At 47.0% G+C, this 27,633-nt stretch overlaps 1 protein-coding gene across 1 annotated transcript in view; it reads left to right on the top strand.

Moving 5' to 3' along the window:
• The first annotated feature begins 3,957 nt into the window (after positions 1–3,957).
• Positions 3,958–27,633, top strand: part of KLHL26 (kelch like family member 26) — a 45,351-nt gene continuing 21,675 nt past the window's right edge. The window contains 2 exon segments of the mRNA XM_031948186.1: positions 3,958–3,983; positions 3,985–4,437. Of these exon segments, the coding sequence (XP_031804046.1) occupies positions 3,958–3,983; positions 3,985–4,437 (479 nt within the window).

Raw genomic sequence — 27,633 nt, 5'->3', positions numbered from 1 at the left:
GCTGAGACAATCTTCGAAGAAATGTAGATGGGAAAGGTATAAACAGATGGGAAACTAGCAAACATATGCTGTTTCCAAAAAAAAAAGGAAGAGGGTAGAGAGCTCATGAAATTGACTTTAATCCCTAGAAAAATTCTAGAATATAGCACTGAAGAGAGTTTGTGAGCATTTAGAAAATAAAGTAGTAATCACAAGAATTAGCATGGTTTCATCAAGTATAGTTTCATCACACCATTACAAAATTGCTAGGTCAGAGAAATGCCAGAGACATGGATTTTAGCAAAGTATTTGACAAATTCTCTCATGCTGTCTTTGAGGATAAGGTAGAAAGATGGGGACTAAAAGATGTACAAGTTAGGTTAGTTTAGAACTGATTGAATAACTAGACCCATCAAGAATTGGATAGATAGATCAATGTTAACTCAGAAGTCTCTAGTGGAATGTCCAAGATACTATCCTTGTATTCTTTCCAATATTTTAAATTAATGATTGGGCTGAAGACAAAGACAGCATATTCCCACATGACACAAAGCTGAGAGAAATACCTAAGGTATTCATGATCCAAAAAGTCTCTACAGGCTAGAATGATGGATCAAACCTAATATAATGAAACGTCACAGGGATAAATGTAAAGTGTTAATCCTTGGGTTCAAAAAATCAACTACACAGTTAGATAGTCAGGCATGTGAGCTCAGTCAGCAGTATGACATATCATTCCCCAAAATCTATTGCAGTTGTAGCTAGATTAAGAAAGATATTTTCTCCCTAAAAAAGAGAGTTGATGGTCTTGTTGAACTATGCTCTGGTTAGAACATGTCTTTGTTTTCAGTTTTGGAAGCCACATTTTAGGAGGGACCTTGACAAGCTGGAGTATATCCAGAAGATGTTGGCTGGGATGGCAATGGGCCTGGAGGAAGAAGCCTGGGAGAAATTAACTTGAGAAACTGGAGATCTTTAGTTTGGAGAAGAAAAGACATGGGAAGGACATGATAACCGTCTTTGTGTCATGTGGAAGAGGGATTAAATTATTCCACTTGGCCCTGGAGAGCAGATCTAGGCATTCTGAAGGGAAATTATTTAGAGGCAGATTTTGGCCCCAGGGAAGGAAAAAAGGAGATTTTGGGAACTGAGGGAGTGAAGGATTTAGTGGCTGAGGGACTAAGGGGGCCTACTGAGGGAAAGTTGGGGGCTGAGGCTGAGGGGGAACTACATGCCCTGAGGGACCCAAAGGGGTCTCAGAAACTGAAAGACAGAAGATTGGAGAGATGCAAAGACAAGGGAATTGAGAGAATGGAAGGGTTAAGTAGAATAATGAGGAAAGAGGAGATCCAGGGAGTGGAGAAGACATATGGGACCAAGGAACTTTGAAAAGATCAGACACTGAGAGCTGGAAGGGATTTTGAAAGTCATTTAATAATAAAAGTCAACATTACTGAGCATTGAAAGATTTGGTAAAACCTTATCTTTTTTCATCCTCACAACAATCCTGTGTAGCAAATTCTGTTATCTCCATTTTAAAGATCATCACACAAAGCCTATTGAGTGATGGTCATGGTCAGGAGGCTAGCAAGTATTAAAGGCAGGATGTGAATCTAGGATTTGTGGATTCTAAGCCCACCATCTCCATTGGGTCAGGTTGCCTCTGGCCAAGTACAATATCCTGATTTTTACAAATAAGGAGATCAGATATAGATTAAGGGTAGGCAGAGAGGTTTGATTTACCTGAGACCACAAACACATTAAGTAGCAGATTGTAGAAATTCCTCTAGGTATTTTGATCCCCAATATCTTTGCATTTTCTACTGAATCAGGATTCCAACGGAGGTATTAAGAGCCTAGTTGGTTGAGATACTGAAGGGAACTAAAGGCTCAAGGAGAATGGGGTCATTGGGGGGGGGGGAATGAGAGGCTAAGGGACAGACTGACCTGGAGGATTTGGGGAGAGAAGGGCAGAGGGGACTGAATGGGAGATATCAGAGACTCTCAGATGACAAAGGGGACTGAGAAACTGAAGTGTAAGAAGTCTGAGGAAACTTAAGGGAAGAGACAGGGAGATGTTTAGGGAATTCAGATTTTTAAAAGGCCTTAGATATCAATACCTCATTATTTTTTAAATTTTATTTTTTCCAATCACATGTAAAAAGTTGTTTAACATTTAATTTTTTTCTCTTAATAGTATTTTACTTTTTTCAATTACATGTAAAGATAGTTTTCAACATTGATTTTTGTAAGATTTTGAGTTCCCAAATTTCTGCCCCCCTTTCCAGCCCCTCTCCAAGACAATAAACAATCTTATATGTTATATATTTATGTACAATCATTTTAAACATTTCCATATTAATTATAAGATTTTATTTTTATTATTTTTTTCTGTCAATTTGGGGTAACACAGCTAATAAATGTCGTGGTCCTTGAACTCAGGGCCTCCTGACTTCAGGGCCCAAGCTCTCTATTCACTAGCTGCCCTCAAAATTTGATTTCCAAAATTTTGAGTTCCAAATTCTGTCAGTTCCTCCTTTCCCTACTCCTTGAAAACTCGAGCAATTTGATATTGAGTGTATATGTAATATATACAGTGATATTTACTGAGCAGGAGGGGAGGCACTAAATACCCCCTTCCTTAGGATGATAGGAACAAGGAAACAAAGGGAGACACCAGAGGATGAATACAAAAGTTTGTCACAATTCTAGAGAAAAGTCGGGAGAGCTGAAGCTCAGAATTAGCTGAGGCTGGCTTTGAAGGCTTATAGTGACAAAAAGCTTCTAATTTATTGTGAAAAAAGGGGTGAACCTCAGAGAGAAAGCTGCCTACAAGCATGGCCTCCAGTTCTCTCCTTTCCCTCCTGGCTTCCGACCTCTCATCAATTTCTGACACTCCTCGGGTATCTTTGCTCCATCTGCATCCCTTGCATCTCTCCTAATTGTGGGTGTTTCCCTACTACTCTGCCCTGGGCTCTCTTCTCCCCTTCCCTCCTCTCCTCTCCTTCCCTCTCTTCTTCCTTCCTCTCTTCTCTCATGTCTCTGTGCCCTTACGAACACACGGGGGTTTGATAATCATCTCTAAGCATCTGACTCCTAGGTCTGTACTGTAGACCCAGCCCTGGCCTGGCTCCTGAGCTCCAGCTGTTCATCGTCAACTGCCCACCGGCTACTTCAAGCTAATGATCACGACATCTCTGAAATCGAACTCGTTATTTTTTTTATTCTAACGGATCTGCCTTCTTACCTTCCCTGCTTCTGCCAAGGATACCTCCATCCTTTTCCATACAAGGTGGTCCCTTCTCCTTTGCCTTGCCAATCTAATCAGGACTGACTCTTTTAAGAGTCGACATCTTGTCGACCACGACATCTCTTCGTTTTGCTCACATGGCTCACTTTCCCTAGTTGAGGGCCTTCTTTCATGTCTCCTACTGAGAGCGTCCTGACAAGGTAATTCTGCCCCAAGTCTCCTATCCACAGCTGCTGAAGGGATCTTCCTAAAGCCCGGAGTGGCCCGTGACACTTGGCTCTTCTCCATAAAACTACAGTGATTCCCTTTTATCTCCAGGTCCAAATACAAACTCTTTCTCATCTAAAGACCTTTCCAAGCTGGCTCCAAGCTACCTTTGCAGCCTTATAATTATGCACCACTCGTCTGCAGGTATTCTTGCACCCAGCCAGACTGGCCTCCCGCATCTTGGCTTTGGCTGTCCCTCATGGCCCGATTGCTTAGAATCCCTAGCTTCTGTCAAAACTCAGCTCACACGAAAGCTTTCCTCTCGACTGCTAGAGATCCATCCTCCCATCTAAAGTCCTTTGCAGTTGTTTCTTTTCGTATTTGTGTCTCCCCATCAAATGTAAGCTTTTGGAGGGCAAAGGCCGCTTCATTTTTATCTGGCCTTCCCAGAGTCCTCCCGCATGGAGTAGGCGCTTTATAGACGTTAAATGGAGAGAACGTGAGTATGAAAGGTTGAGGAGATGAAGGGGGGATTACAGGATCGGGGCCTCGGGGACCATCTGGTCCAACCATCTTGTTTTCTAGATGGGGAAACTGAGGCTCGGAGAGGCGAAGCGTTCGGCCCCGGAGCCCCGGGCGAGTCATCGGCGGAGGCGGGATCTGGGGCCCGGGCTCGGCCGCGGGGCGCACGGCTGGAGCTGCGCACTGCGGCTTTTGCGCTTCGCGCGCCCCGCGCTCCGCTCCGCGCGCCCCTGCCCGTGCCAAGGCCGCTGGCTACGCGCGGGGCCGCCGACCGGCCGCCGGGCGTCGGAGGCGGGACGCGCCGTCACTGAGCGCGGCGGCGGAGGAGGAGGCGGCGGCGGCGGAGGAGGCGGCGGCGGCGGCGGCGGGAAGATGGCGGAGTCCGGCGGCGGTGGCGGCGGCGGCGGAGGTGGAGGAGGCGGAGGAGGAGGAGGAGGGGGCGGAGGAGGCGCCGAGCCCGGCCCGGAGAGGCCCCGCAGGTGGGTGCGCGGCGGTGCGGTGGCGGTGGCGGCTTGGGGCCTGGACGCTCTCTGCCCCCCTCCTCTCCAGCGGCCCGGCGCCGGTTCCTCCCCGAGCGGGCGGCGGGGAAGATCCCCTCAAGGCCCCGCGGGGATGCCCCCCACTGCGGCGCTGCCCTCTCCCTGGGAGAGGGGCAGGACCTGCTTCTCCCACTCCCTACCGGGCAGGAGCCTCTCAACCCCCGCCCCCGGGGGCAGGACCCTCCCCTCAGCCCCTTTCTCCAACGAGACAGAACTCTCCTCCCGCTTCCGCCACCCCCAATTCTTCCAACCCTCCTTCACCCCCAGTATTGAACAAGATCCTTTGCTTTCCCCAACGGGACAAGAACCTCCAACCTTCCACCAAATACCCAACTGCCAACAGAAAGATCCTTACTCCCTTCGCATTAGCGCTCCCTCCCCCTTTTCCAACCACCAGCTGGCAGGACTGCCCTCTCCTCCCCCTGCTCGCTGAGCTGGACCCTTTTCTCCCCTCCTCACGGGGTAAGATCTTCCCAAGCTTTCCCCTGCCCTCACCTGCCAACTGGCGGGGACCTTCTTAATACCTGTTCTGCACCAGGGCCTTGGAAAGGGAGCATCTTACTCCCCAGATCTTTCCCTGCCATCTCCCCAGGTCCCCCTCTCCTCTCCCTCACCCTGTTCTTTTCCTGTTACAAGCCAGACCTTCCAAACTCCACCTAGGTTCCCTCTCTTCCTCTCAGCAAGGGATAGGACCCCCACCCCACTCCACTTCCTCCATTCCTCACCTGAGATTGGACCATCTTCCCTTTCCCCTCTCTCCCTCTCTTGGCGTAGGATCCAGGCCTTACCATCCCAAGAGACCACCCTAGCTTCTAGCTGAATCAGGTGTGCTCCCTTCTTCCCCTCCCATCCTCTAGGCTTATGGACCTTTCCCCAGGGGGATTTGGGGATTTATGGAGAAACCTTTTCTAAAGGTTTCCTAGACTTCTTGTCTGGTGTCAATACATACTTTTTTGGAGGCCCTCCCCCCAACCACCTGCTGTGAGGAGTGTAAACACTTGGGTGTCCCTTCATTAAACACCTCCTGTGTTCTGGAGTTCTATGTTGGACTAGGGAATCTATGGAAACTTTGACTAAATGTGCACATTTGATAAAATAGTACCCCCTCTCTTCATGGAGCTCCCTCTCCAGCAGGGTCAGAAGACACTAAAAGAGATAATAGGAATCTACAATATTGTCTGTTTAGGGTATGTATGAGAAGGCTAATAAGTTCCCAATGAAGTCTGGGATGGGGACATCCCGAATGAGAATGGTGGGGATCAAGGAAGGCTTTTCTATCAGGGAGCAGTTACTTTGGATGGCCAAGGACTGTGCAAAGACCACGCTTTAAACCTGTTATTCAAAACAAAACAAAACAAAAAGTGGATCTGTGATTTAATTGGTAAAGGGAACTGTCTTTCCTGATGCAGATGGGCAAATCTGTGGCCAGGTTAAGAGACTTCCTTGTCCAGGGCTACGTGTTTAGAAGCAAGACTTGAAACTACCTCTTGACTGAGTTCAACTATCTTTGTTGTTATTCTACCTCTTGGTACCTGGTAATAGTAAACATTTAATAAATGTTGAATCAAGGGAAGATTTACTATCTATGATTGTCTTGGTCAGGTCTGGGTTGGGATGGCTGGTTTAGGATATTTGCTAAGTGAGGTTTATAGGCATTCTGGTCAGTCAACATTTATTTATTGATTACTGTGTTCCAGACGGGATATAAATAAAAGCAAAACCAACTCTTCTTCTCACAGGGGAGACAACATGTAAATAATTGTGTATATGGAAGATATATATGGACATTGGGGGGATGGAAGGTAATTTCTGAGGAAAGGTATTGGGGGAAGGGGAGAGAGGGAGTAGGAAAAACAGTTACAGAAGGGAGTCCAGCTTTAAGCTGAGTCCTGAGGAAAGCCAGGAAGCAGAGCACTCTGGGGAGGATGGTCCATGCCTCCATGCAAAGGCCTGAGTCCTCTTATAATAGGAGGCCAGTATTATTGGATCTTAAAAGTATGGAGGAGAGTAAAATCTAAGAAGACTGGAAAGGTAGGAAGGAATTAGGTGGCAGAGAGCTTTAAATCCCAGAGGCTTTACTATTGGTTCTTAGAGGTAAGAGGGAGCCACTGGAGTTTATTGAGTGGTGGGGGAGACAGAGTTGAGGGAAATGACACCTGAGCTTTAGCTTTGAATGGAGGGTGGATTGGAGGAGGGAGAATGGGTTTTTTTCTTCAACTCATTAAATTTCTATAGAAATTTACTTGCAAAGCATCTTCCTAGTAGTCCTGGATGCTTGGGTCCTTTTAGAAACTTGATCCTTACCCTTCCATTTCAGAAATGGCTTTTTGGATTTCGGGGGCCAAGAAAAAAATCATTATTAGAGTTTATAAATAATTGGAATTCAGTTTTGGAATGGGCAAGGGAAAAGGGGGAGAAACAGGAAAGACTAGTCAAAAAATTAGAGATTGCATAATTTTTACGTCATTGCTGCAAGATGTTTGGTGAAACAAATTTCCACACTGTAAAAAGTAAAAGCAAAAAAGTCCTTATGACTTAGTGCCTAGCCAACTTTCTGCTCAGCTTAGCTGGGCTAGTCTCCAGATGACAGCCCCTGGTTAGTATCTAGGCTTTTGGAAGCCATTAGGTATGGTGGAAAGGGTGTCGGCTCCAGTAAGGATGTGTGTTCAAAATCCCTGATAGTGAGATGGATGACATCTAAACTCTAGCCTCAGTTTCCTTTTCTGTTCCAAATTTGTGATCCTGTGACTAAGACTACAGTTCTTTCTATTGGATATCCAGATGGTACAGACTTGGAGTCAGGGAGACTTAAATTCAGATCCTAGCTATGTGACCATAGACAAGTCACTTTGCTTCAGTTCATTTGTTCTTCAGTTTCCTCAACTATAAAATAGGATCATTGCTAATTAATATCTACAAGTGCTTAGAACAGTGCCTGGAACACAGTAAGTGCTTAATAAATGCATGTTTCCTTCCTTTTTTTCCACACTGCCTTTTCTCAAGGGACGGCTTTAATTTATTAGCAACAACCATCATTTATTAACCACCTACTGTATGCAAAGTACTGTTTTCTAAGAGCAAAGGAATTCTCTAGCCCACTCCCCCCAAAGGTTATATAACATGTTTGTTTTAACTTCCTTTTTTTCCCTCAACCGGGGGGGGGGGGGAGAAAAGAGCTCATTCTCTTTCCCATCTCTGGGGAACAACAAAAATCGGTTGCCTAGTAGAACAGTCGTTAATGGTCGAACCAAACCCTGCTGGAAGCCTTGGGGAGAGTTTGAATGTAGCTGCTTGAGCTGGGGGTTTGCGTAAGGAAGGTGGGGGCCCCAGCGTAGGTTTTCAGCCCTCCTCCTTTTGTCCCACGGGTCTTGGAGAATCCACACAAAAGACACTTGTTCTCCAGTGGACCTCCCCCTCCTTGGACCGGGAGGTGTTGACTGTGTCCAGTGCTCCTCCAAGGAAAAGAGGATGTTTGCTCCGTAGGCTGGGAAGGGGATTTGTGGAGGGGAAGGAGAAATTCCCTGTGGAGTCACACCTCCTGAACTGAAATACCATCTGAGTGAGGTACCGCAGGCAGCCGAGTGTCAGGGATTCCTCTGGGCCCTTTTCATCATTAAAGGCCTTTCAGATGTTGTCCGGCACTGGTGTCTGCAGGGATAAATTGAGCTGTTCATGGGTGGTGAGGAGAGTCCAGGGGCAAGAAGGGTCTGGGAGGCCACAGAGATGTTCCCACTGAGAATGATCAGATGTAATGTCTCTCCCGGGGGTGTTGGAATTATAAATGGGATCTTTTTAAAAACACAAGGAAAGACTGTGTGGTGGGATGGAAAGAACATCTGAATACCTCTAGAGGTCGAAGTATTCCCTTTATTTCTGCAGGCAAATAACTCCTTTCTGAGACTCAGTTTCCTCATTTTTTAAAAAAGGATTTGATGACCCTGGCTCTCCCTACTTCTGATTGGTTGACCTGCAGGCTGAGGGCTTCTTAAAGGGTACAGTGATATAGGAATGTGAGCGCTTAGCAGGCATTATTGCCCACCCAAACTTGGAAAATAGTACTCCTTCCTATTGGGAAACATTCTGGTTCAGTGGGAAGGGCCTGGGATTTGAGGTCAGAGAAGCTGTGTTTGCATTCCAGCTCTGTCACTTGTTGTGTGACCGTGGCCAAGTCACTGAGGCTCTGTAAAATGTAAGAGTTTTCTATAAAATGAGACTTGGACTAGCTGACTTCTGACAGTTCGATCCAGATGTAGCTCTGAGGCCTGCAAATCAGAACCAAGGTAACATTCCTAATCACCTTCCCCTACTCAAGACTCCATAGATTCTTTGGTGTCACAGTTTAGTTCAGATATTTATTAAGTGCCTATAGTATACAGAGCCGTGAAATGATCTAGTGGGAGAGAAAACCATGCATGCACAAATAATTTAGGAGAAAAATGTATAGGGAAGATCTAAACCAATATTTATGACAGAACGGGCAGGAAGGGAAGGAATTGGAGAAGACTTCCTGGAGGAGATAGCAGCTCAAGCATTTATTAAGTGCCTACTATGTGCCAAGCACTTACTAAAGTGCTAAGGATACCAAGAAAGGCAAAAGCTTCTAGTCTAATGGGAAGTTAACAGGTAAGCAGCTATATACAAATAAGCCCTCCTCAGCATGAATTGGAGATGATCAGCATTAGATTTGGGGGGGGGGTTGGGAAAAGCTGCTTGCAGAAGGTGGGATTTTATCTGGCATTTGAGGGAAGCCCTGGAGAGCATTCCAGGCAGGGGGAGCTGCCCGAAAAAATATCAGGAGTTAGGCAATTAGGGCAACCAGTGTCATTGGGTCAGAGAACACAGTGGGAGGACTGAAGGAGGGCAGAGGTAGAAGGGTTTCTGGAAGACTGGAAAGGTCTGGCTGGGGCCTAGGTTATGGATGAACAGTGGAAAGAGCCTCTAGGCTGCTGAGGGCAGAGAACCTTGTTTCAAATCCTGCGTCATGTTTATTATAGGTATGACCTTGAGCAAGTCAGTTTACTTGGTCAGCCTCAGTTTCCCCAGCCATATATTCAAGGTTTTGGATTAGATTGCCTCTCAAGTTCTGGGTGTGGGATTCAGTGGTCCTCAGTGGCTAATGAGATAGAATGGGTAGGGGGGAAACAGTTCCCAGGTGAGACCCCTACCTCTGGCTGGATCTTAGAGCGCAGGAGGGACAATGAAATAGAAGGCCACAAAATCAGGAAGGAGAAGAAATGAGGGGATGTGGCTCTCCTGTCCTGGCCACTTGTAAGTTGTGGGGAGCTTGTGTCTCCTGAGTGCCCTGGGTGTGAGCACACTTGAGACACGAACAGAAGGTGGGAGGGAATATGGGACCCTCCATGGGGCAAAGAGTATCCCTGTGGACCTCAGTCCTTGCAGGGGGCTGGGCTTGGCTCACTGCTTCATCTGTGGAGTATTCTAGGGGTCCTTACAGTTTCAAATCCATAGTGCAATGACTTGCTGGGCTATCTTTTGCCATTTTTGGTCCCTTTTAATCCTATTTTTTTTTATTTGTTTGGTGGTTCTCTGAGACACTGTATAATGTAATTGAAAGAACATATTCCACCTCTGACTTGGCTCAGCTGTGTAATTGCAGGCAGGTCATCTTGTCTCTCAGCCTCAGTTTTCTTATCTATAAAATGGGGACAATATTATTTTTACTCCTTTCTTTAGAAGTTTTTTTGTGAGGGAAACATGTTGTGAACTCCGCAGTCTGATGCTGTTCTGTGGACAAGATGGCAGTGCACTTAGGCCGACTTAAAACTAGGTGAATGGCTGGACCCAAAGAGTAGCTGTTTTTGGAAGGAAGTTTATAGTGGAGTGCCCAAGGGATCTTTTCTTGTTATTGGACTATTGCTTAACTTTTTTTTGACAAAGCCTTGGAAAAAGGTAGAAGTGGTATGTATATCAAATTCCCCTCAACATAAAGCTGATATAAAGACTTAACACATTGGAGAGATGGGAAAACCTAGACAAGTGTGAGTAAAAAAACAAACAAACAAACAAACAAAAAAAAACAAAAAAAAAAACAACCTCACTACTTTCTAAGTAAAACATGATAAGATATAGCCAGATTGCACTTTGGCCCCAGAAGATCAGTTCTTGACCTGGGGCCCATGAGTTTTTTTTTTAATTAAAGCTTTTTCTTTTCTTTTTTTTTCCCCCAATTTTCTCAAAAGGTCTATCATACCTAACTTTTTTTTTAATTGAATCTTTTTATTTTCAAAAATATATGCATGGATAAATTTTCAACATTGACTCTTGCCAAACCTTATGTTCCAAATTTCTTCCTCCCTTTCTCCCATCCATACATAGCTACCCATGGCTAGCAAAATATTAAAAATATATGTTAAATCCAGTGAATGTATATATATGTATACAGTTGTCTTGTTGCAGAAGAAAAATCAAATCAAAAGGGAAAAAAATGAGAAAGAAAGCAAACAGCAATAAAAACAGTGAAAATGCTATGTTGTGTTCCACACTTAATTCCCATAGTCCTCTCTCTGGGTGTAGATGGCACTCTTTATGACTAAACAATTGGAACTGGTTTGAATCATCTCAATGTTGAAGAGAGCCATGTCCATCAGAACTGATCATCGGATAGTCTTGTTGCTGTGTATAAGGATCTCCTGCTTCTGCTCATTTCACTTAGTCCATGTAAGTGTCTCCAGATCTTTCTGAAATCATCCTTCTGGTCATTTCTTACCAAACAATAATATTCCATAATATTCATACACCACAATTTATTCAGCCATTCTCCACTTGATGGGCATCCACTCAGTTTCCAGTTTCTAGCCACTACAAAAAGGGTTGCCACAAACATTCTTGCACATACAGGTCCCTTTCCCTTCTTTAAGATCTCTTTGGGATACAAGCCCAGTAGTAACACTGCTGGATTAAAGAGTATACACAGTTTGATCACAGTTCCAAATTGCTCTCCAGAATGTTTGGATCATCTCACAACTCCACCAACAATGTATCAGTGTCCTACTTCTCCCACATCCCCTCTAACATTCATCATTGTCTTTTTCTGTCATCTTAGCCAGTCTGAGAGGTGCATATTTTTTTTTTTTTAAGATTTTGATCCCCATATTTCAGCCTGTGGCAGTTGGCTTCCTTTGTAGTCCTGGGTATTTCATTTGGGACATTTAAAATGTGATTCTGAGAAGAGCCCCCGAGGACTTGACCAGACTTTCTGCCAAAGGGTTCCTGTGCCAGGACAAGGTGGTAGGCGATAAATAGGCCACAACCTATGGTCCGAGCAACTTGGGCCGTCCAGAATGAGGCAGGAGGTCGTTCCTGTCACGGTCAGACCAGACCCAGAGGAAAATGTTCAGATCTGGACTTTAGGAAACTGGGTGATAAAGTGGAGGGGCCAGGAAGGGGCTTCCCATTGAAGGGGGAGCCTGAGGGTGCTGAGAGGGAGGGGAAGTGTGTGGGGCTGCGACAGAGACTTGTCTTCAAGGATTTGAAAGGTTTTCCAGGAAAGTGGGTTTTGATTTGGGCGCGGCTCCAGGGGCCTAATCTGCTTCTCCCTGTGGGTCCTTTTCCCCTCCAGTTTCATTCCTCCTGACTAACTGTTGCTCCTCCTCTGTTGGGAGACCCTTCCCCATCTTAGTGACCCGGCTTATCAGTGTGGAAGGTGTACAATGGATGGAGACCTGTCTTAGGGAAAAGTGGCTGCAGGTGTGGATTTTACCAGCCAGCTCTTTCCGCTTCCTGGTGCCCTGGGACATCTGCGTTTGCAAAAGGGCCTTTGGCAACGGCGGCCTCTATGAGGGAGGCTCCTCATGGCTGTGACCCAGCTGACAGTCAGGGACTGGAGGCCGAGGCTCTAAGGAGCCGTTGGCCGTGCCCAGGCAGCCTGCCAGGTGGCATGATCTGTGCCCTCTGACTCCCCGCACCCTCTGTCATTCTTTCTTAGTTATCGCTCCTTTGCCAGGGAACGTGCACTGAGGCTTTTTCACCACCTTGGTTTTGCAGGTGGGGAACCCTCTGTGGGCCCAGATCTCACCCCTTTAGGTTGTTAATTTTGGGGAGAGATTCGGCCAGCTTCTTCCTCCCGTGGTGGGTCAGCCTTCTGGGCTTGAGCCTCCCTGGAATTTGCCCGGCTGGTCCCCAGATGACGGACGTGTTTTCGCACGGGCCCGTCCTCGGGAGCTTTCCTACTTGGCAGGACCTGCCAGGGCTTGTTCTTTGCTGGCACAAAATCTCAGGGTTAGGCCCGTGTCGTGACGAGTTCCTGGGAGATGTTTGGGGAACTTGTGCACGCACATTCCGAAAAGTGAAAGAAACCCGTCCTTGCCCCGAGATCTGGGAGAAAAAGGGAGGGAGGAGGACCAGTTACCTCCATACTCAGCCAGATTCTGGCAGTCCCAGGGAGCCTTTGTTGAGAAGACCTTTGGCAGTCTTAGAAGTAGGAGATGAAAAAGGGGCCCTCCTCCACGCTCTCTGCCTCGGCTAGGCCAGAAAGCTGTGCTCTCAGGGCTCGGATCCCCCTTCCCCCAGGGGCTCTTTTTTTGCTGAGGCAATTGGACTTAAAGCACTTTTCTGGGGTCACAGCTAGGATGCGAGAAGTTTCTGAGGCTACATTTGAACTCGGGCCCACTTGATTTCACAGCATCATCCAGCTGCCCCAAGCCAGGGGATTTTGCCCTTGCTCTGTGTCCCTCTGGCAGCCAGGGAGGTGAAGCCTGTGAACTCTGGAGAATCATGCATTAAAAAGCCAAACCATAAAACACATAGGACCTCAGAGGAGACCAATTACAGTGGAATGCATTTATCAGAATTAAACAAAACACCAAGTAACTAAACCATTGCTTTAGAATTCCTGCCCTGAAGTCAGGAGGACAAAGCTCAAATCTGGCCTCAGACACTTAACACCTCCCAGCTGTGTGACCCTGGGCAAGTCACTTAACCCCAACTGCCTCAGCCAAAAACCAAACCAAAAATAAGAATTCTGGCCTAAACAAGAAGACTACATGATGATTACTTCTGATGGACGTGGCTCCTTTCAACAGTGAGATGATTTAGGCCAGTCCCAATGATCTTGTGATGGAGAGAGCCATACTATGGGAACTGCATGTGGTTCACAACAGAGCATTCTCACTCTTTTTGTTGTTGCTTGTTTGTATTTTCTTTTCTTTCTCATTTTTCCCCTTTTTATTTGATTTATCTTGTACAGCAAGGGATTTGTATAAACATGTATTCATATGTTGGATCTAACATATATTTTTACCATATTTACCATATATTGGATTACTTGCCATGGAGGGGTGGGGTTGCAAGGAAGATTTTGCAAGGGTCGATGTTGAAAAATTATCTGTAACTACCTGCCAGCTAGGGGAGGGGGTGGGGGAAAGAGGGGATAATTTGGAACAGACGGCTTTGCAAGGGTCAATGTTGGAAAATTACCCATGCATATGTTTTGTAAATAAAAAGCTTTAATAAAAAATTAAAAAAAGAAAAATTATCCATACAGATGTTTTTGAAAATAAAAAGCTTTAATTAAAAAAAAAAAGAATTCCTGGCCTAGAGTAACATAAATTAGCCCATTGGCCGTTTTGGTTGCTCCTTCTAAGAGTGACATAGGCTGGCTTACACGCAGGGAATTCATTTTTGGAGTTGAAGCATTGGCCACGAATCTCTGGGGATTCAGACACAAAGAGGATCCCCAGGCTCGAGCAGAGGGCCAAGACAACAAGCTTTGGGTCAGGACATCCAACAGCCAGAGCACCTTTCCCAAAGTTCTAGGCACATGCATTGGGAAAAGATGAAGGGTGACATCATCCCCCTGCCCCCGGCGCAGAATGCATTCAGCAAACAAAGTCAAGAGGCTGTTCTGTACAAACATCTGTGGCTTTGTGCAGGGGCAAATGGGATCTAAGTCTCAGGGAGCTCCTCGTGGGGATGAGGATGTGATGGGGCTGAAGAGAGATACAGACTCAATGCTCAGGGAAAACCAGGGGAGACTTTGAGAGGGCATCCCAGAAGGCTTCACTGGGAGGCAGTGTCGGAATTGAGCCCTGAGAGGATCTGGGCCTTTGGAAAGGGAGGGAAGTAGAGGCAGGCGTGGGGGTGGTCCTCAGGGAGACGGTGTGCTCAGGGAACATTGGGGCTGGAGTGTAGTGTTCCTTGAAGGGGAATAATGTCACAGAAGTCAGTAGCCTATTATTCCAGCTGTCCTGTCCCGGGTGGTTGTATTTTCCATTCTCTGTGCTGATGATTCTCAGATAGATTTGAACAGCAATGACTTCTTTTCCTCACCAGGTTCTTATCTCCAACTGTCTGTGGGGCTTTATGAACTGGATATCCTATAAACATCTGAACTTGTTATCATTTTCCCTTCTTAACTTCCATTTTATTTCCCAGTCACTTAAGGAGTCATCCCAGACTCAGGACTTCTGCGTCTGATCATTTGCCACGTTCTATACTTTCTCACTCCCATCCCTGGGATATATAACCCTTCTTCTCCCACCTTTCCCCACCCTGGGCTGGCAAGTCCTCATCACTCAGGGCTGGACTCTTCCCACAGCCTGCCAAATGGGTCTTCCTGTTCCCTGGCTCTCCCCTCTCCAATCCATCCTCTACTTGGCTGTCAAGTTGACTTTCTTAAATTATAGTCCTGACTCCTGTATTCATGCTTTCCAAGGGTGCTCTGGTATCTGCAGGATCAAATAGAGCAAAGCTGCTTTTAAGCTGTGGATCAAGACCCCATGGGGGTCAAGGGACTGAATGTGGGGATTGCAAAATCTTGATTACCGCTAAATGTTTGATTTGTAAACCTATTTTATATATGCTGTATGCTCGAGCTTGTGTGAAAATTTCTTTGGCAAAAAGGAAAAAGTTTAAGAAGCTCTGAGATAGAGAAAGATTCTGGCTTTTAAAGCTTGCTGTGGTCTGACTTCTCCCTACTTTTCCAGACTGTTCCCCGTAATCAGTGACCCAGTGATATGGACCTTTCTTCAAACAAAAAACACTGTCTCCAGATCTGGGCATTTTTACTGTCTTTCGGACCTCTCCATTCTCATTTCTGCCTCTTGGCTTCCTGACTTCTTTCAAGTCTCAGCCAAATTTTCCCCAGTTCTCCTTAATTCTATTTCTTCCCTTTGGGGTAATCTCCAGTTTGTCTTCTCTATTAGACTCTGAACTCGATGAGAGCTGGGGCTGTTTTTTGCCCTTTTTTGCACATCCAGAACTTAACACAGTTTTTTTTTTTTGCTATATAGTGGGGCTTAATACATGTTTATTGACTTGACTTGGATTGACAAACTAGATTATGGAGAAGCTTAAATGCCAGAGTGAGGAATTTGTATTTTATCTGGTAAGCAATAGGGAACCATTGAGGGTTGTTGAGTAGAGGGGTAATCTGGCCAGGTATTAGGTATATTAGTGTATTAGAAATATTTTGACAGCTACGTGAAGGATGGTAGAGATTGTTGGCAGGATCCCAGCTAGACTGGTACGGTAGTTTAGGTGAAAGGTGGTAGTGGCTTGTAGAGTAGTGGTTATGGGTTTGGAGAAGAGATATGTGAGACATGATGTGGAATCAAGAGCTGATTGCACATGACAGGGGGGAGAGAGGAATCGGGATGGACTCCACTTTGGGTTCCATGGGACTGGCAAGATAGGAGCGCCATTAACAGAAAAAAGTCCTGGGGGATGAGTTTGGCAGGTTTGGGGAATAAGATGGGACCAGCTTTGTAGTTAAGATGCTGTTGGGGATACAGAGGGAGATGTTTGGCAGGGATTGGAGGGGTGGGCTGCAGCTGAGGGGAGAGGAGGGGCTGTATGACTGTGGGAGGCCTTTGTGCAGAGGCTGGATTGGGACCCATGGCAGCATCTCCGAGAGGAATAAAAAGGACTGACCTAGGACAGAACCTGGGGAGAAAGTAAGGAGACCAAGAACCAGTGAGCAAAGTCCTGGAGGAGTGTGGAGAAACAACACATCTTCATCTGTTTTGAAGGCTTCTGATAGTCAGCTGTGTCCTGAAGACACCTGTTCATGAATGGCTTGGGTCATTAATCGGTACCCAAATCTGTCTTCCTATCCCTTCTATGCATCCTAGGCTGGGTTTAGCCCTGCCCACTGGGGCCACAAAGAGCTGATCAGACTTCTTATCATATCTCTTCCAATATTTGAAAAGAAAAATCATTCCTTCCCCAATTGCTTTTCCATACTGACATTCTCATGTCCTTCCATTAAATCCTTAAGAAGGCATTGTATTCATGCTCCTTTCCAGGTGCCCTTGCTCATCCTAAAATGGAGACCCAGAACTGAGCCCAATACTCCAGATATTATCTGACCGGGACAGAAAATAAGGTTCTCTTCCTTCCTAGGGATAGGGACAAGGGAGATACTAGATTTCTATTCATATCATCCAATATTAAAGTGAACCAAATTAAAATGTAAGTTCCTAGAAGGCAGCCACTTTTTTTGTCTTATCTTTGTATTCCCCCCTTCCAGAACAGTGTCTATACCCTTAATGGATGAATCATTTTTTATTGAATTGAATGTTAATTTGAGATTTAAAAAATGATTGATGCAGGCTGAAACTTCCTTCCCCCAAGTCTCCAGATCTCAGAAGGATGAGTAACTTTGCATAGTGTCGATCTAAGTATCTGAATCACTTCTTAGAGTCAGGATACAATCCTAATACAATCTTAGAGTCAAGAGAGATCTCAGAATATGTCTAGTCAGATCCCAAATTGTAAAGCCTGCCGGCTGCATCCTTCTCAGCTTCTTCCCCGTCCCTTGGCTTTTGCATCTGTGGTTACCATATCCTTGGATTTATTAATACTAGGGACTTTAGCCTGCCCTATCCCCTTCCACTTCTTTGTAAGAAACAGCACTGACCAATAATTGATCATCTGTGCTGAGTTTTCTTTTTCTGTGTCATGTAAAATAATGTAAAAAAAATTGTGTGTGAGTGTGTGTGTGTGTGTTTGAGAGAGAGAGAGAGACAGACAGAGAGAGACAGAGAGAGTGACAGAGACAGAGAGAGAGGGAGAGAGACAGAGAGAGAGAGAGAAAGAAAGAGAGACAGAGAGAGAGAAAGAGACAGAGACAGAGAGAGAAAGAGAGAGAAAGAAAGAGGAGAGAGGAGAGAGACACACACAGAGAGAGAGGCAGAGAGACAGAGAAAGAGAGAGAAAGAAAGAGGAGAGAGAGAGAGACAGAGACAGAGGCTGAGAGACAGAGACAGAGAGAGGAGGGAGAGAGACAGAGAGAGAGAGAGACAGAGGCTGAGAGACAGAGACAGAGAGGGAGAGAGAGAAAGAAAGAGGAGAGAGGAGAGAGAGACAGACAGAGAGAGAGAGAGAGAGAGACAGAGAGGCTGAGAGACAGAGACAGACAGAGAGACAGAGAAAGAGACAGAGAGAGACAGAGAGAGAAAGAGGAGAGAGGAGAGAGACAGAGAAAGAGACGGAGACAGAGAGAGAAAGAAAGAGGAGAGAGAGATAAAGACAGAGAGAGAGACAGAGAGACAGAGAGAGAGAGAGAGAGAGAAAGAAAGAGGAGAGAAGAGGAGAGAGAGAGAGAGAGAGAGAGAGAGAGAGAGAGAGAGAGAGAGAGAGAGAGGGAGAGGGAATTTTACTGTGTGACCCTGGGAGGGAGAGCAGCATTAACTGGTACCATACATCCTTCTTGTAATGTCAGCCCCTAATTGCACAGTGCCATAGCCCAGCTTGCAGAGGCTGGAATGGCACCTGAGGGAATTGAAGACCTTTCTGGTTAGAAAAGCCTTTTAGAATTGAACATACTCAGGCTGGAGAAAATCCTGAATCAGGGACCTTGCCAGCTCTTCCCAGCCTAGGGAGAGGAAATGGGGAGATGGGAAGTCTGGGGGTCATCTGAGGATCCAGGAGGAAGACAGCTTCCAAGGGAAAGGATGCTGGATTCCACAAGGATGGAGATGGGCGTGAGATTCGTGATGTCCTGCCGCTCTTTTCTTCCAGGGGACGTTGGGATTTGGGACAGCCTGCCAAAAAGGGCAGGTGGCAAGAATGCATCGGCTCACCTGGAATCCAGTCATCTGCCCTGGGGCTGCTGTAAGCTTCCCCTCTTCTACCCTGCATCCCAAAAAATCTTCCAGACGGGTCCATCTTTCATCAAGAGAAAGCACCTCTCCCAAGCTCCTGTGGGAAGGTCCCCCTCAAACTTCCAGGGCTGGAGTTCAAGATCTAACCCTGTATTTTAGTTAATGAGGTCTGGTCAGTGGCGGGAGCAGCCCCCTCCGCCCTCCCAGGCTGCCTCATTCATGCACCCTGTGTCATGATGTTAAAGCTGGCCTTGCCTGCCAACTCGGGGAGACAGAAAATGTACAAATGTTTATGCTACAATTGAGTCACCCGCACAAATGATTGTGTCTTGTGTCTTTTTTTTTCCCTTTTTTTGCCAAGGAAGAAACTGAATGCCTTCTGAGCCGGAGGAGGCTTCAGACCCTGTAGTTTAAACTTTACTCATGCTTTTTCCAGGATTTTCACATTTGCAACTGTTGAACAGTTTCACAGTCGAGAGCATAGGAAGTCAAATGACCTTTTCTCTGGAAAGTCTAAGTAACCCAATTGTGGCTCCTGGCGGCCCCTCCATTGTTATCCGGGAGCAGACAGGGTTCATTCTGGGGATAGTTATCTCCCACACATGGCCCAGAGTCAGGGCCATTTGGGAACTGATGACGGTCGAGCTCCTTAGGAAGGCGGAGGGACAAGATGAAAGGGGCCTGAGAACTTGGAATGTGAGAAGCGGAAAGGACTCCTAGAACCTCAGCGTGATGAACCTTGGAGCTCCAGCGAGGAGTCTGCCTGCTCCACTTTGGAATAGCCCTTGTCGTCACACTTTTTGCTACATTAAGCCTAAAACTGTGTCTCTAGGCATAGACTTTCAGAGCTGGGAGGGTCCTTGGAACAAGAATGAAATAGAAATGGGATCACTACACCACACATAAATAGAGGAAACCCCACGTTATTAGCATTATCTACATTCTGTTGTGTATTTTGTTAAATAGTTCCTATTGATGTTTCCATGTTTGCCACCTTTGCTTTAGAACACAGTGTTGGAACTGGGAGGGCCCTTAGAACCCAGGATGGCAGAGCTGGGAGGGCCCTTAAAGCTCAGGATGGCAGAGCTGGGAGGGCCCTTAGAACTCAGAGTGTCAGATTTAGGGCAAGCTTAGAATGCAGTACTTAAGTTATAAGAGAACTTGGAATGTCAGAGTTAAGGGGAGACCTTGAATAAAATTGAGAACTGGAAAAGGGGTGAGCTTAAAAGATCCCTCTAGACTAACCCCTTTCATTTACAAGTAGGGGAAATGAGGCAGAAAGCAGGGAAACGACTCCCTCAGCAAGCCGATAGCCGAGCCGGGACTGGAGCTCAGGCTCTCTGGCCCAGTCCAGAATTCTTTTCTCTTTTGTTGCCGCGGCCTGAATCTTAACTCCAGAGCTTACATAAGGCAGGGAGCGGAGGGAGAACAGGATTTCCTGATGCTCACCACCACCCTTACTCTCTCTGCTGCACGCTCATGCAGTCACTTGCCCACGCTGTAAAAAATGAAGAGATTTTACTTATTAAAGTGGCAGTGTTTCCAAATCATTTTGGGATAAAGTGGAGGAATTTACTCTTGCTTTAAACAAGCCCCAGGGGAGTGTTAGAAAGAACAAAAACCTTATTCCTTGGCTTGCCTGGCATTTGGGGTCTGGCCTGACCCAGCCACAGATGTGGAGCTCAGGGCCGGGAAGTGGGGGGGGGGGGCGCGGCAGGGGCGCCTTCTCTCCTAGCACGGCAGAATGCAGAGGGCTCATGAGCGAGCATTGGGAGATCAGGGTTCTGGGCCTGGCTCCCCCCCATTTTTTGTGTGACCCAGCACTTTGCACAAGCTTCTTGATACTGACTGACTGACTGATGTCGGCGCCCTCACTCCCTTTCCCTGGGCCTTCCCTGGGACCTGTTTTCTTTATATAATGAGGAGGGGGGAAAATTGATCTTTTGCGTCATAGGCTTAGCATTGGAAGGACCTGAGAAATCGTTGAGAATAGCCCCTGTTATCCCAACATGTTTATGGATTATTAAAAAGACACCCAGAGAGGTTAAGTCCTACAAGTCACCAGCTATACCGTCTGAGGTGGGATTCAAAGCTCCTTTTTCCCGGCCTCAAGTCCAGTACTCTGCCCTTTATTCCATGTTTCATCCCTTTTAGTTGTTCTGTGTTCTGAGGTTGCTTCTACCTCTGAAATCCTGTTTTCTGATTTCCTCCCCATCTCTGACAGCCTTGTCTCATGTTCTAAGGTTGTCTTCAAGTCTGATAGTCTGTGTTTTATGGTATTCTCCCGGATTCTAAGGGCCCTCCCAGCTCTGATCTCCCGGATTCTAAGGGCCCTCTCAGCTCCGACATCCTGGGTTCTAAGGGCCCCCTCCCTGCTCTGACCTCCGGGGTTCTAAGGGCCCTCCCAGCTCTGACATCCCAGGTTCTAACTCCTGAGTTCTTCTTTATTTTAAGGGCCCTCCCAGCTCCGATGTTCTGTGTTCCAAGGGCCCCTCAAGTTTTGACATCCTGTGTCCTGAAAGCGCAGACATTAGCTCTGTTGCATAGTGACATCTGCCATCCCCAGTGGGCAGAAGCCCAACAGAAGTGTTGCCCCCCGGGGTCCGAATTTGTTCCAGATCTATTGGAGAAGGGGAGTGATGGTAATGTCAGCCGGCCTCAGGCTGGGCGCCTACATGTAGTTGGGTGCGTTAGGTACTGCTTCGGAGGAGTCCTGACTGCTCAGAATCTTCCATCTCTGGCTTTTCTGCCTCCCTGTTCCTCACTAGTACCTGCTTCTTAACAGCAGAAATTTCCAATACACCCACATGTTGTCTTGAGTTGCTATAACACTTGGTTTTCTGTTTTAAATTATCACTGGAGATTTAGGAAAATAACCGTTGTGATGAAAAAGCAGCAGAATAAGGAGCGAAATTGTTCACGCCAAATTGGAAAGAGCAGCTGCCCCTGGGCTGGGAATGGGATTCTCAGTGGGCTCAGTGGTTCCCTGCCATGGTTTAGTCTAGGGCACTTGTCATGAATCTGGTACCATTGAGTGTCCCCTAGCTTTTAGTCAATGAGGAGGGAGTAACTGGGAGGTTCATCCTTCATCAGTGGTCAGCAGGGAGGCCAAAGGGCAATCCATCTCCTGTACTGTTAAGTTCTTAGGATATCAGATCTGGGAGGGCCCTTAGAACCAGGATATCAGGGATGGAAGGGCTCTTAGAACCCAGGAGGTCAGAGCTGGGAGGGCCCTTAGAACCCAGGAGGTCAGAGCTGGGAGGGCCCTTAGAACTCAGGAGGTCAGGGCTGGGAGTTTTGCCTCTAAGGGCACGTTGGGCCAATTCCTTTCTTCTATCTGGAAGAAGAACCCAATTCCTTTTGCTTCCACTGGTTTTTTGAGAGTTAATGGATGAGTCTTGAGCTTCTTGGCAATTAAAGTTCTTCAGCATATCTTGCAAAACGTCAACAGAGAGGTTTCCATTTTCCTCCTTTGTCTCTCATGGTCCTCACAAGTACTTTGCGAGGTAGCTGGGGCAAGTGTTCCTGCTCTCCTTCTGCAGAAGAGGCCGCTCAGAGCTGGGGAGGGAGGGAGCCTGTTCCAGGGCCCTCAGCTGGTAGGTGGCGGGGCTGGGCCTGGAGCCCAGGGGGCCGGCCCCCTCCCCCTCCGCCTCCCCCGGCAGACCGTCTCCGGAGCCCTCTTCTCATCCCACTTGAAGTTCCAGATCCAGTCAGTTTGGCTTGAGAAGGATGCTCTGCTTTTGCTTTGCTCTGGCCCGAGGGTGGGAGGAGGAGCAGGGGAACAGAGCCCAGGGAACAGTTCAGAAATGGAAGTGTTGACATGACCTCAGCCACTCCAGCGTTCGTCAGAGCCATGTTTAACCTTCTTGCTCTCAAGTAGCATGCGGCAGTGATAGCGAGGTGCCAAAAATATGGTGATTTTATCATTTTGGGCTCGGAGCACAAAACCCAGAGCTGTAAAATATTATGGTAACCATGGCGACGGGGATTTATATGAGGGCGGCTGACTTTGTTTGGAGAGTCTAATTGTAGTGTCGGAATCAGACTTCTAATGTACCTCTTACACACGGCAATGCAAAGCATCGCAGGAGATGGCTGCAGATGCACGGCTGGGGCTTTTTTTTTTTTTTTTTTTTTTTTTCCAGCTTTCAAGGACTTGAAAGAAAGCAGTTTCTCATCACGCTCTGGGTTAGGAATAAAGTTCAGTTGTCCTTCAGGGGTGTGCTTGTCTCATCGTGAAAGGCAGGATTGGGCTCTCGCACCCTGAGCTGTGGGATAGGGGAGGGGGCCCTGGGGGGCTTCCAGCTGCTTCCCCCCACTTTGGTGGGCTTGGAGCAAGCCCTCTCCCCCCTGGGCCTTAGCTTCCCCATTCATTAAGTCACAGCACCCCAACGTCAGGGCAGGAAGGGGCTTTAGACCCCGAACGTTCGATCTAGGAAGGATCTCGGAGACCACCGGCCCCAGCTTCTTGTGTAGAAGATGTTTGAATGAGCAAACAAACAAAATATATACATGGGGTGTAAAAAGAAGCTGGCGTTGGAATTCATACCTGGGTTCAAATTTTGCCTTTTACTACTGGTATGAGCTCTGGCAAGCTCTTTCCCTTCCCTGGCTGCAAAGGGAGGAGGTTGGACGAGGGCTCCAGAACCAGGACCTTCTGTCCCTTTAGGATAACATTTCAAGGCCAGGGAGAGCCAATCTTGAACCACCTCTTCTGAATCTGCTCTAGATGATCCTCTGGATCTGTAGAAACAGCAGCTTGACCTAAGGGAAAGAGTGTTGGTTTTCCAGTACAGAAGTCTGAGTTTGAGACTTTTCTAGCTTTGTGACTTTGGATGAACTAATTTTTTTTTTTTTTTTTTTTTTATCATTTGATGCCTTAGTTTTTCTCTCCAAAAATTAGGGACATTTGCATCCCCTCCCTCCCAGAGTTGCTGTAAGGAAGAGTACAACATAAATGTGAATTATATGAAAGCTGTAGTAGGTTTGGCCCCTCGAGGAGCCGTGATTCGAAGGCCTCTGGTGTTAGGGGCCAAGGAGGGGAGTTGCTTGCTGGGCCAGCCCCTGGGAACCTCTCCCTGGCAGAAAGAATGGCGAGTTTTGGGGGGAGCCAGACCCGGGCCACGCTTGCAGCCAGCGCCGTCCATCCCTCTGCGTCAGAGTCCCTGGGCATCGCTCGCCGATGCCCGCCACGGTTCTGGTGGGAGGTGTCGGAAGCAGGAAGGCCCAGTGGTACACAGTCAGTCTTGGGACAGTGCCACCCAGCTGCAGCCTCTTTCCGTCTTCCATGAGAGCCACATGGACAATAAAAACCAGAATTGGCTTTGGAAGTGGAAGTACTCACAGTTTGGAGGGGAAGTGAGGGAATTTGAATGTAGGACAATATTTTAAAGGGGCAACACTGTCAAACTTCTCTCTGGCCCCTTGCATTAGGCCTTCTGTGGGGGTGGGAAAGGATTTTTATAACCCCCTGAGGACTTGTTTTCTGTGAATTTTTCTGACATTTTAATGAAAAGAAGTGCTGGGGGACTCGAGTTTCCCCTGCAGCTTTTCAAAACCAAACATGACCGGAGGCTGGAGACATCCTGGGGGGAAACCAGGGATGGCCACATGGGCCAGGGGATAGGCTGCTATGAATCCAAGAGGTGGAACTTTAAAAAAATCAAAACAGAAAGTTAAAGCTGAGGAGATTTGTGGTGTAAGGAAGAGGGGTGTGTGTGTGTGTGTGTGTGTGTGTATGTGTATGTGCGCTATAGTAGAAGGGGCCCTTAGCCTAGGGATCACAAAACCTGCCTTTAAGACGTAGCCCTATTAATGATTAATTGTGTGACTCTGAGGGAGCCACTTCCCCACTCAATCTCCTCCTCTGTGAAATTTGTTGTTCAGTTGTTAGATCTGACTTTTTGTGTCTCATCTGGGCAAAGATAATGCAGGGGTTTCCCATTTCTTTCTCCTGCTCATTTTACAGATGAGTAAACCGAGGCATATGGGGTTAAGTGCCTTGCACACAGTCATATGGCTAGTGAGTGTCTGAGCCATTCCCGACTTCGGACCCAGAGCTCTATCCTCCACACCACCTGGCTGTCCGTCTGTGAGAGAGGGGCTGGGAATCCCCTTTTTGCCTGCCCTGAGCATTAAGTGATGTAGTGTTTCATTCCCAGGCAGGGCTGCCTATCGCAGTGTGAGGTTAGCAGCAGCCAGTCTGTTAAAGTGAATAATCTAGTGTCCTCACAACTAGAGTTGTGGGTTGCCCAGTGGGTAGTGGGGAGGTGGGCACTGACCATCAGGCAGGCTCCTATTTGAGAAACACATTTGATGTGCAAGATGGACCAGTTCTCTGGTGAGAATGACTGTGACTGATCTTCTCTCATATTCCATTCCTTGATGTACATCTATGATCCAGACATCCTGGTCTCCCCTCTGTGGATACTCTTCATTTTATTAATATCCTCCCCCCCAAAATGTGGTATCCAGAGATGGGACCAGGCTTCCATTCCGGGCAGAATGGGATGCTGCTGTTCCCTCCGCGTCCCTGGAAACTATGCTGGAGCCTGCACCGGCTTTTCCAATCAGTGCCCTATTACAGTGGTCATTGATTGAGCCATCAACCCTAGCACCATCTTGTAAAGTTGAGTTGTTTCAGCCCCATTTTTGGAATTAACGTGATTTGAAATTGATTTTTTTAAACCAAGGTGTAAGACTTTACCTACGTTCTTCTTAGATTTCATCTTATTGGATTGACCCCATGTTTTAGTCCACCAAGCCCTTGTTCCATTCTGATTTTTTCACCAGGTATGTTTGCTGTCTCTTCCCGCTCGGTCGCGCCTCCAGATTGGATAAGTGGGGCATCTCTGTCAGGAAACTCACCTTTAGGCTTTGATTTCTCTACTCAGTAGCTGTGTGCCTCTGGGCCAGTCCCCTCCCTGTACCTCAGTGTCCCCATTTATAAAATAGAGATAGTGATACTAGTATTGTCTCCCAGGGCTATGGTGAAAGTGCTTTGATAAAGTGATATAAAAGTAGGAGCTGTTATTGCAGCAGTGCTACAACAATAGTCATGGTAAATGAGGCATCTGGGCCGGGGAGACATTTGTTTTCTGTCAGGCCCCTGGGTTCAGTCTCCCTCCATGACCTCAAGGGCCGCCTAGTAAATATTCAGAGATCAGACCAAATTGATTTTTCCTGACTCATGGGGAGATGACTTAACCAGGCTCATCATAATGACCAGGGGCAGAGCAGGACTGAGTGGGCTGACTGCGTTGGGAGTATGGAGGCTCCTTCCTGTCCTCCTCCCCAGACTCTCTCCCCAGCTAGCTTCCTGTGTGACCTTAGACACATCCCTCCCTCTCCCACTCCGGGACTCAGGGTGTGGTCATCCTTACCCATCATCATCCCCCAGCCTAGGGAGGGAGGGAGGGAGTGATGGAGAGAACGAATGGGCTACTGTGAGTAATGAGCCTGGCCTGGTCCACAGGCAGGCGGAAGCCAGAGATAAGCATCCTAGACCAGAACTGAGCCCTCTTAGTCATGAGCCCTGCACAGAGCCAGAAATGTCATGGAATTAGTGAGGAGTGACCTCAGAGGTCATGGAGTCCCAGAGCTGAAAGGGACCGCGGCAAGTGGGCTCCCTCCAAAGCGTCCTGCGGCCGGAGCTCCCTGCCCACTTATCCAGCTCCTTTCACTTTATGGAATGTCTGAGCTGGAAAGAACCCCTACATTTTACAATGTCAGGAAGGTTCTTGGTTCACCCAGGAACAGAGCTGAAGCTAGAACCTTGGAGGGTCTTCCCCGGCAATTTCAGCTTCCAAAGAGCTCACGACTGAATGCAAGAGATAATCTACAACTATATTGGATGTTCACGGGTTAAATAATCTCAGAGAAGGCACATTAGCATTGAGGAGGACCGGGATATGCTTCCTGCAGAAGGTGGGATTCTGAGGTGGAAATGAGATGGGAGAGCCTGCAGAGCTGGGAGGCAGCCAGAGAAAATATCCAGAGTTGGGGGGTCAGTGTCAGTATGTCGAGAGGAGTCAGGTGTGAGAAAAGTGGAAGTACCAGAAGGGACTGGGTTATGGAAGGCTTCAAAAGCAAACGATGGATCCTGGAGGTAAGAGGAGCCACTAAGGAAGATCAGTCGGAAAGCCGAGGTAGGCTTGAGGTAGAGAGCCTAGCCAGCAGGTTAGTGTGACAGTGCACGTAGGAGGAACCAGAGACAAGGAATGTCAGCAGAGAAAGGCAATGTTGGAGAAATTGGACTGGCCTGAGGAACAGCTTGGATGTGGGGGTGAGTCCAGGTTGGGAGCCAAGGTGATGGGGAGAATGAGGGATGGTAATAGGGAAGCTTGGAGGTGGGGAGCGGTGGGGGTGAAATAGAATGTTTAATATTGGGCACGTTGAGTTTAAGTTGTTGTATAAGATGATAAGTGGTCGGGTCCTCCAACTCCTCCATCTCTGGGTCCTCACCTCCCAAAGGTTCTGGGAGGAGGAAAACAGAATTCTGTCCTAAGACAAATTCAACAGACTTTTATTAAGTGTGTATAACTGATATCACAATTCTTGCCTTCACATGGGTGGAGAAGGGTAGAAAAGGAGAGAAGTCAGAACTCAAAATTGTAAAAAAAAAAAAAAAAAAATTGCCAAAAATAAATAATAAAATGAAAAAAAAAAAGCTATTTATGGGACATCCAGTTCTCAATGTCCAATAGGCATTTGGAAGTACACATCTGGAAATCAGAAGGGAAATCAGAACTGGATGAATAAAGCTGAGGTTTCCCCTGTGTAGAGATGAAAATTGAATCTATGGGAACTGATGAAATCAGCTTGGAGGAGAAGAGAATAGGGCTCTTGGGGACAGCCTCTGTAATAATGGTCAGCGGGTCCTAGATCTGACCCTATCTTGTCTAGTGTGTTCCCAGTATCTTCTTTTCTCTGAGCTTCTAGATCACCTCTCTTGTCTGTGTTTACCTGCTGAATAGAATATGTACCCCAAGATTTCAAGGCCTCCTCTCACTTGTCAGAGCTTTGGCAATAGACATTTTTAATTCATTTAGTTTTCCTGCATCGATTATTAGAC

This window comes from Sarcophilus harrisii, chromosome 1 (genome assembly GCF_902635505.1).
Source record: "Sarcophilus harrisii chromosome 1, mSarHar1.11, whole genome shotgun sequence".
NCBI classification, from domain to species: domain Eukaryota; kingdom Metazoa; phylum Chordata; class Mammalia; order Dasyuromorphia; family Dasyuridae; genus Sarcophilus; species Sarcophilus harrisii.
Note: the sequence above shows the minus strand (reverse complement) of the source record. Positions and strands in the feature narration are given on the sequence as shown.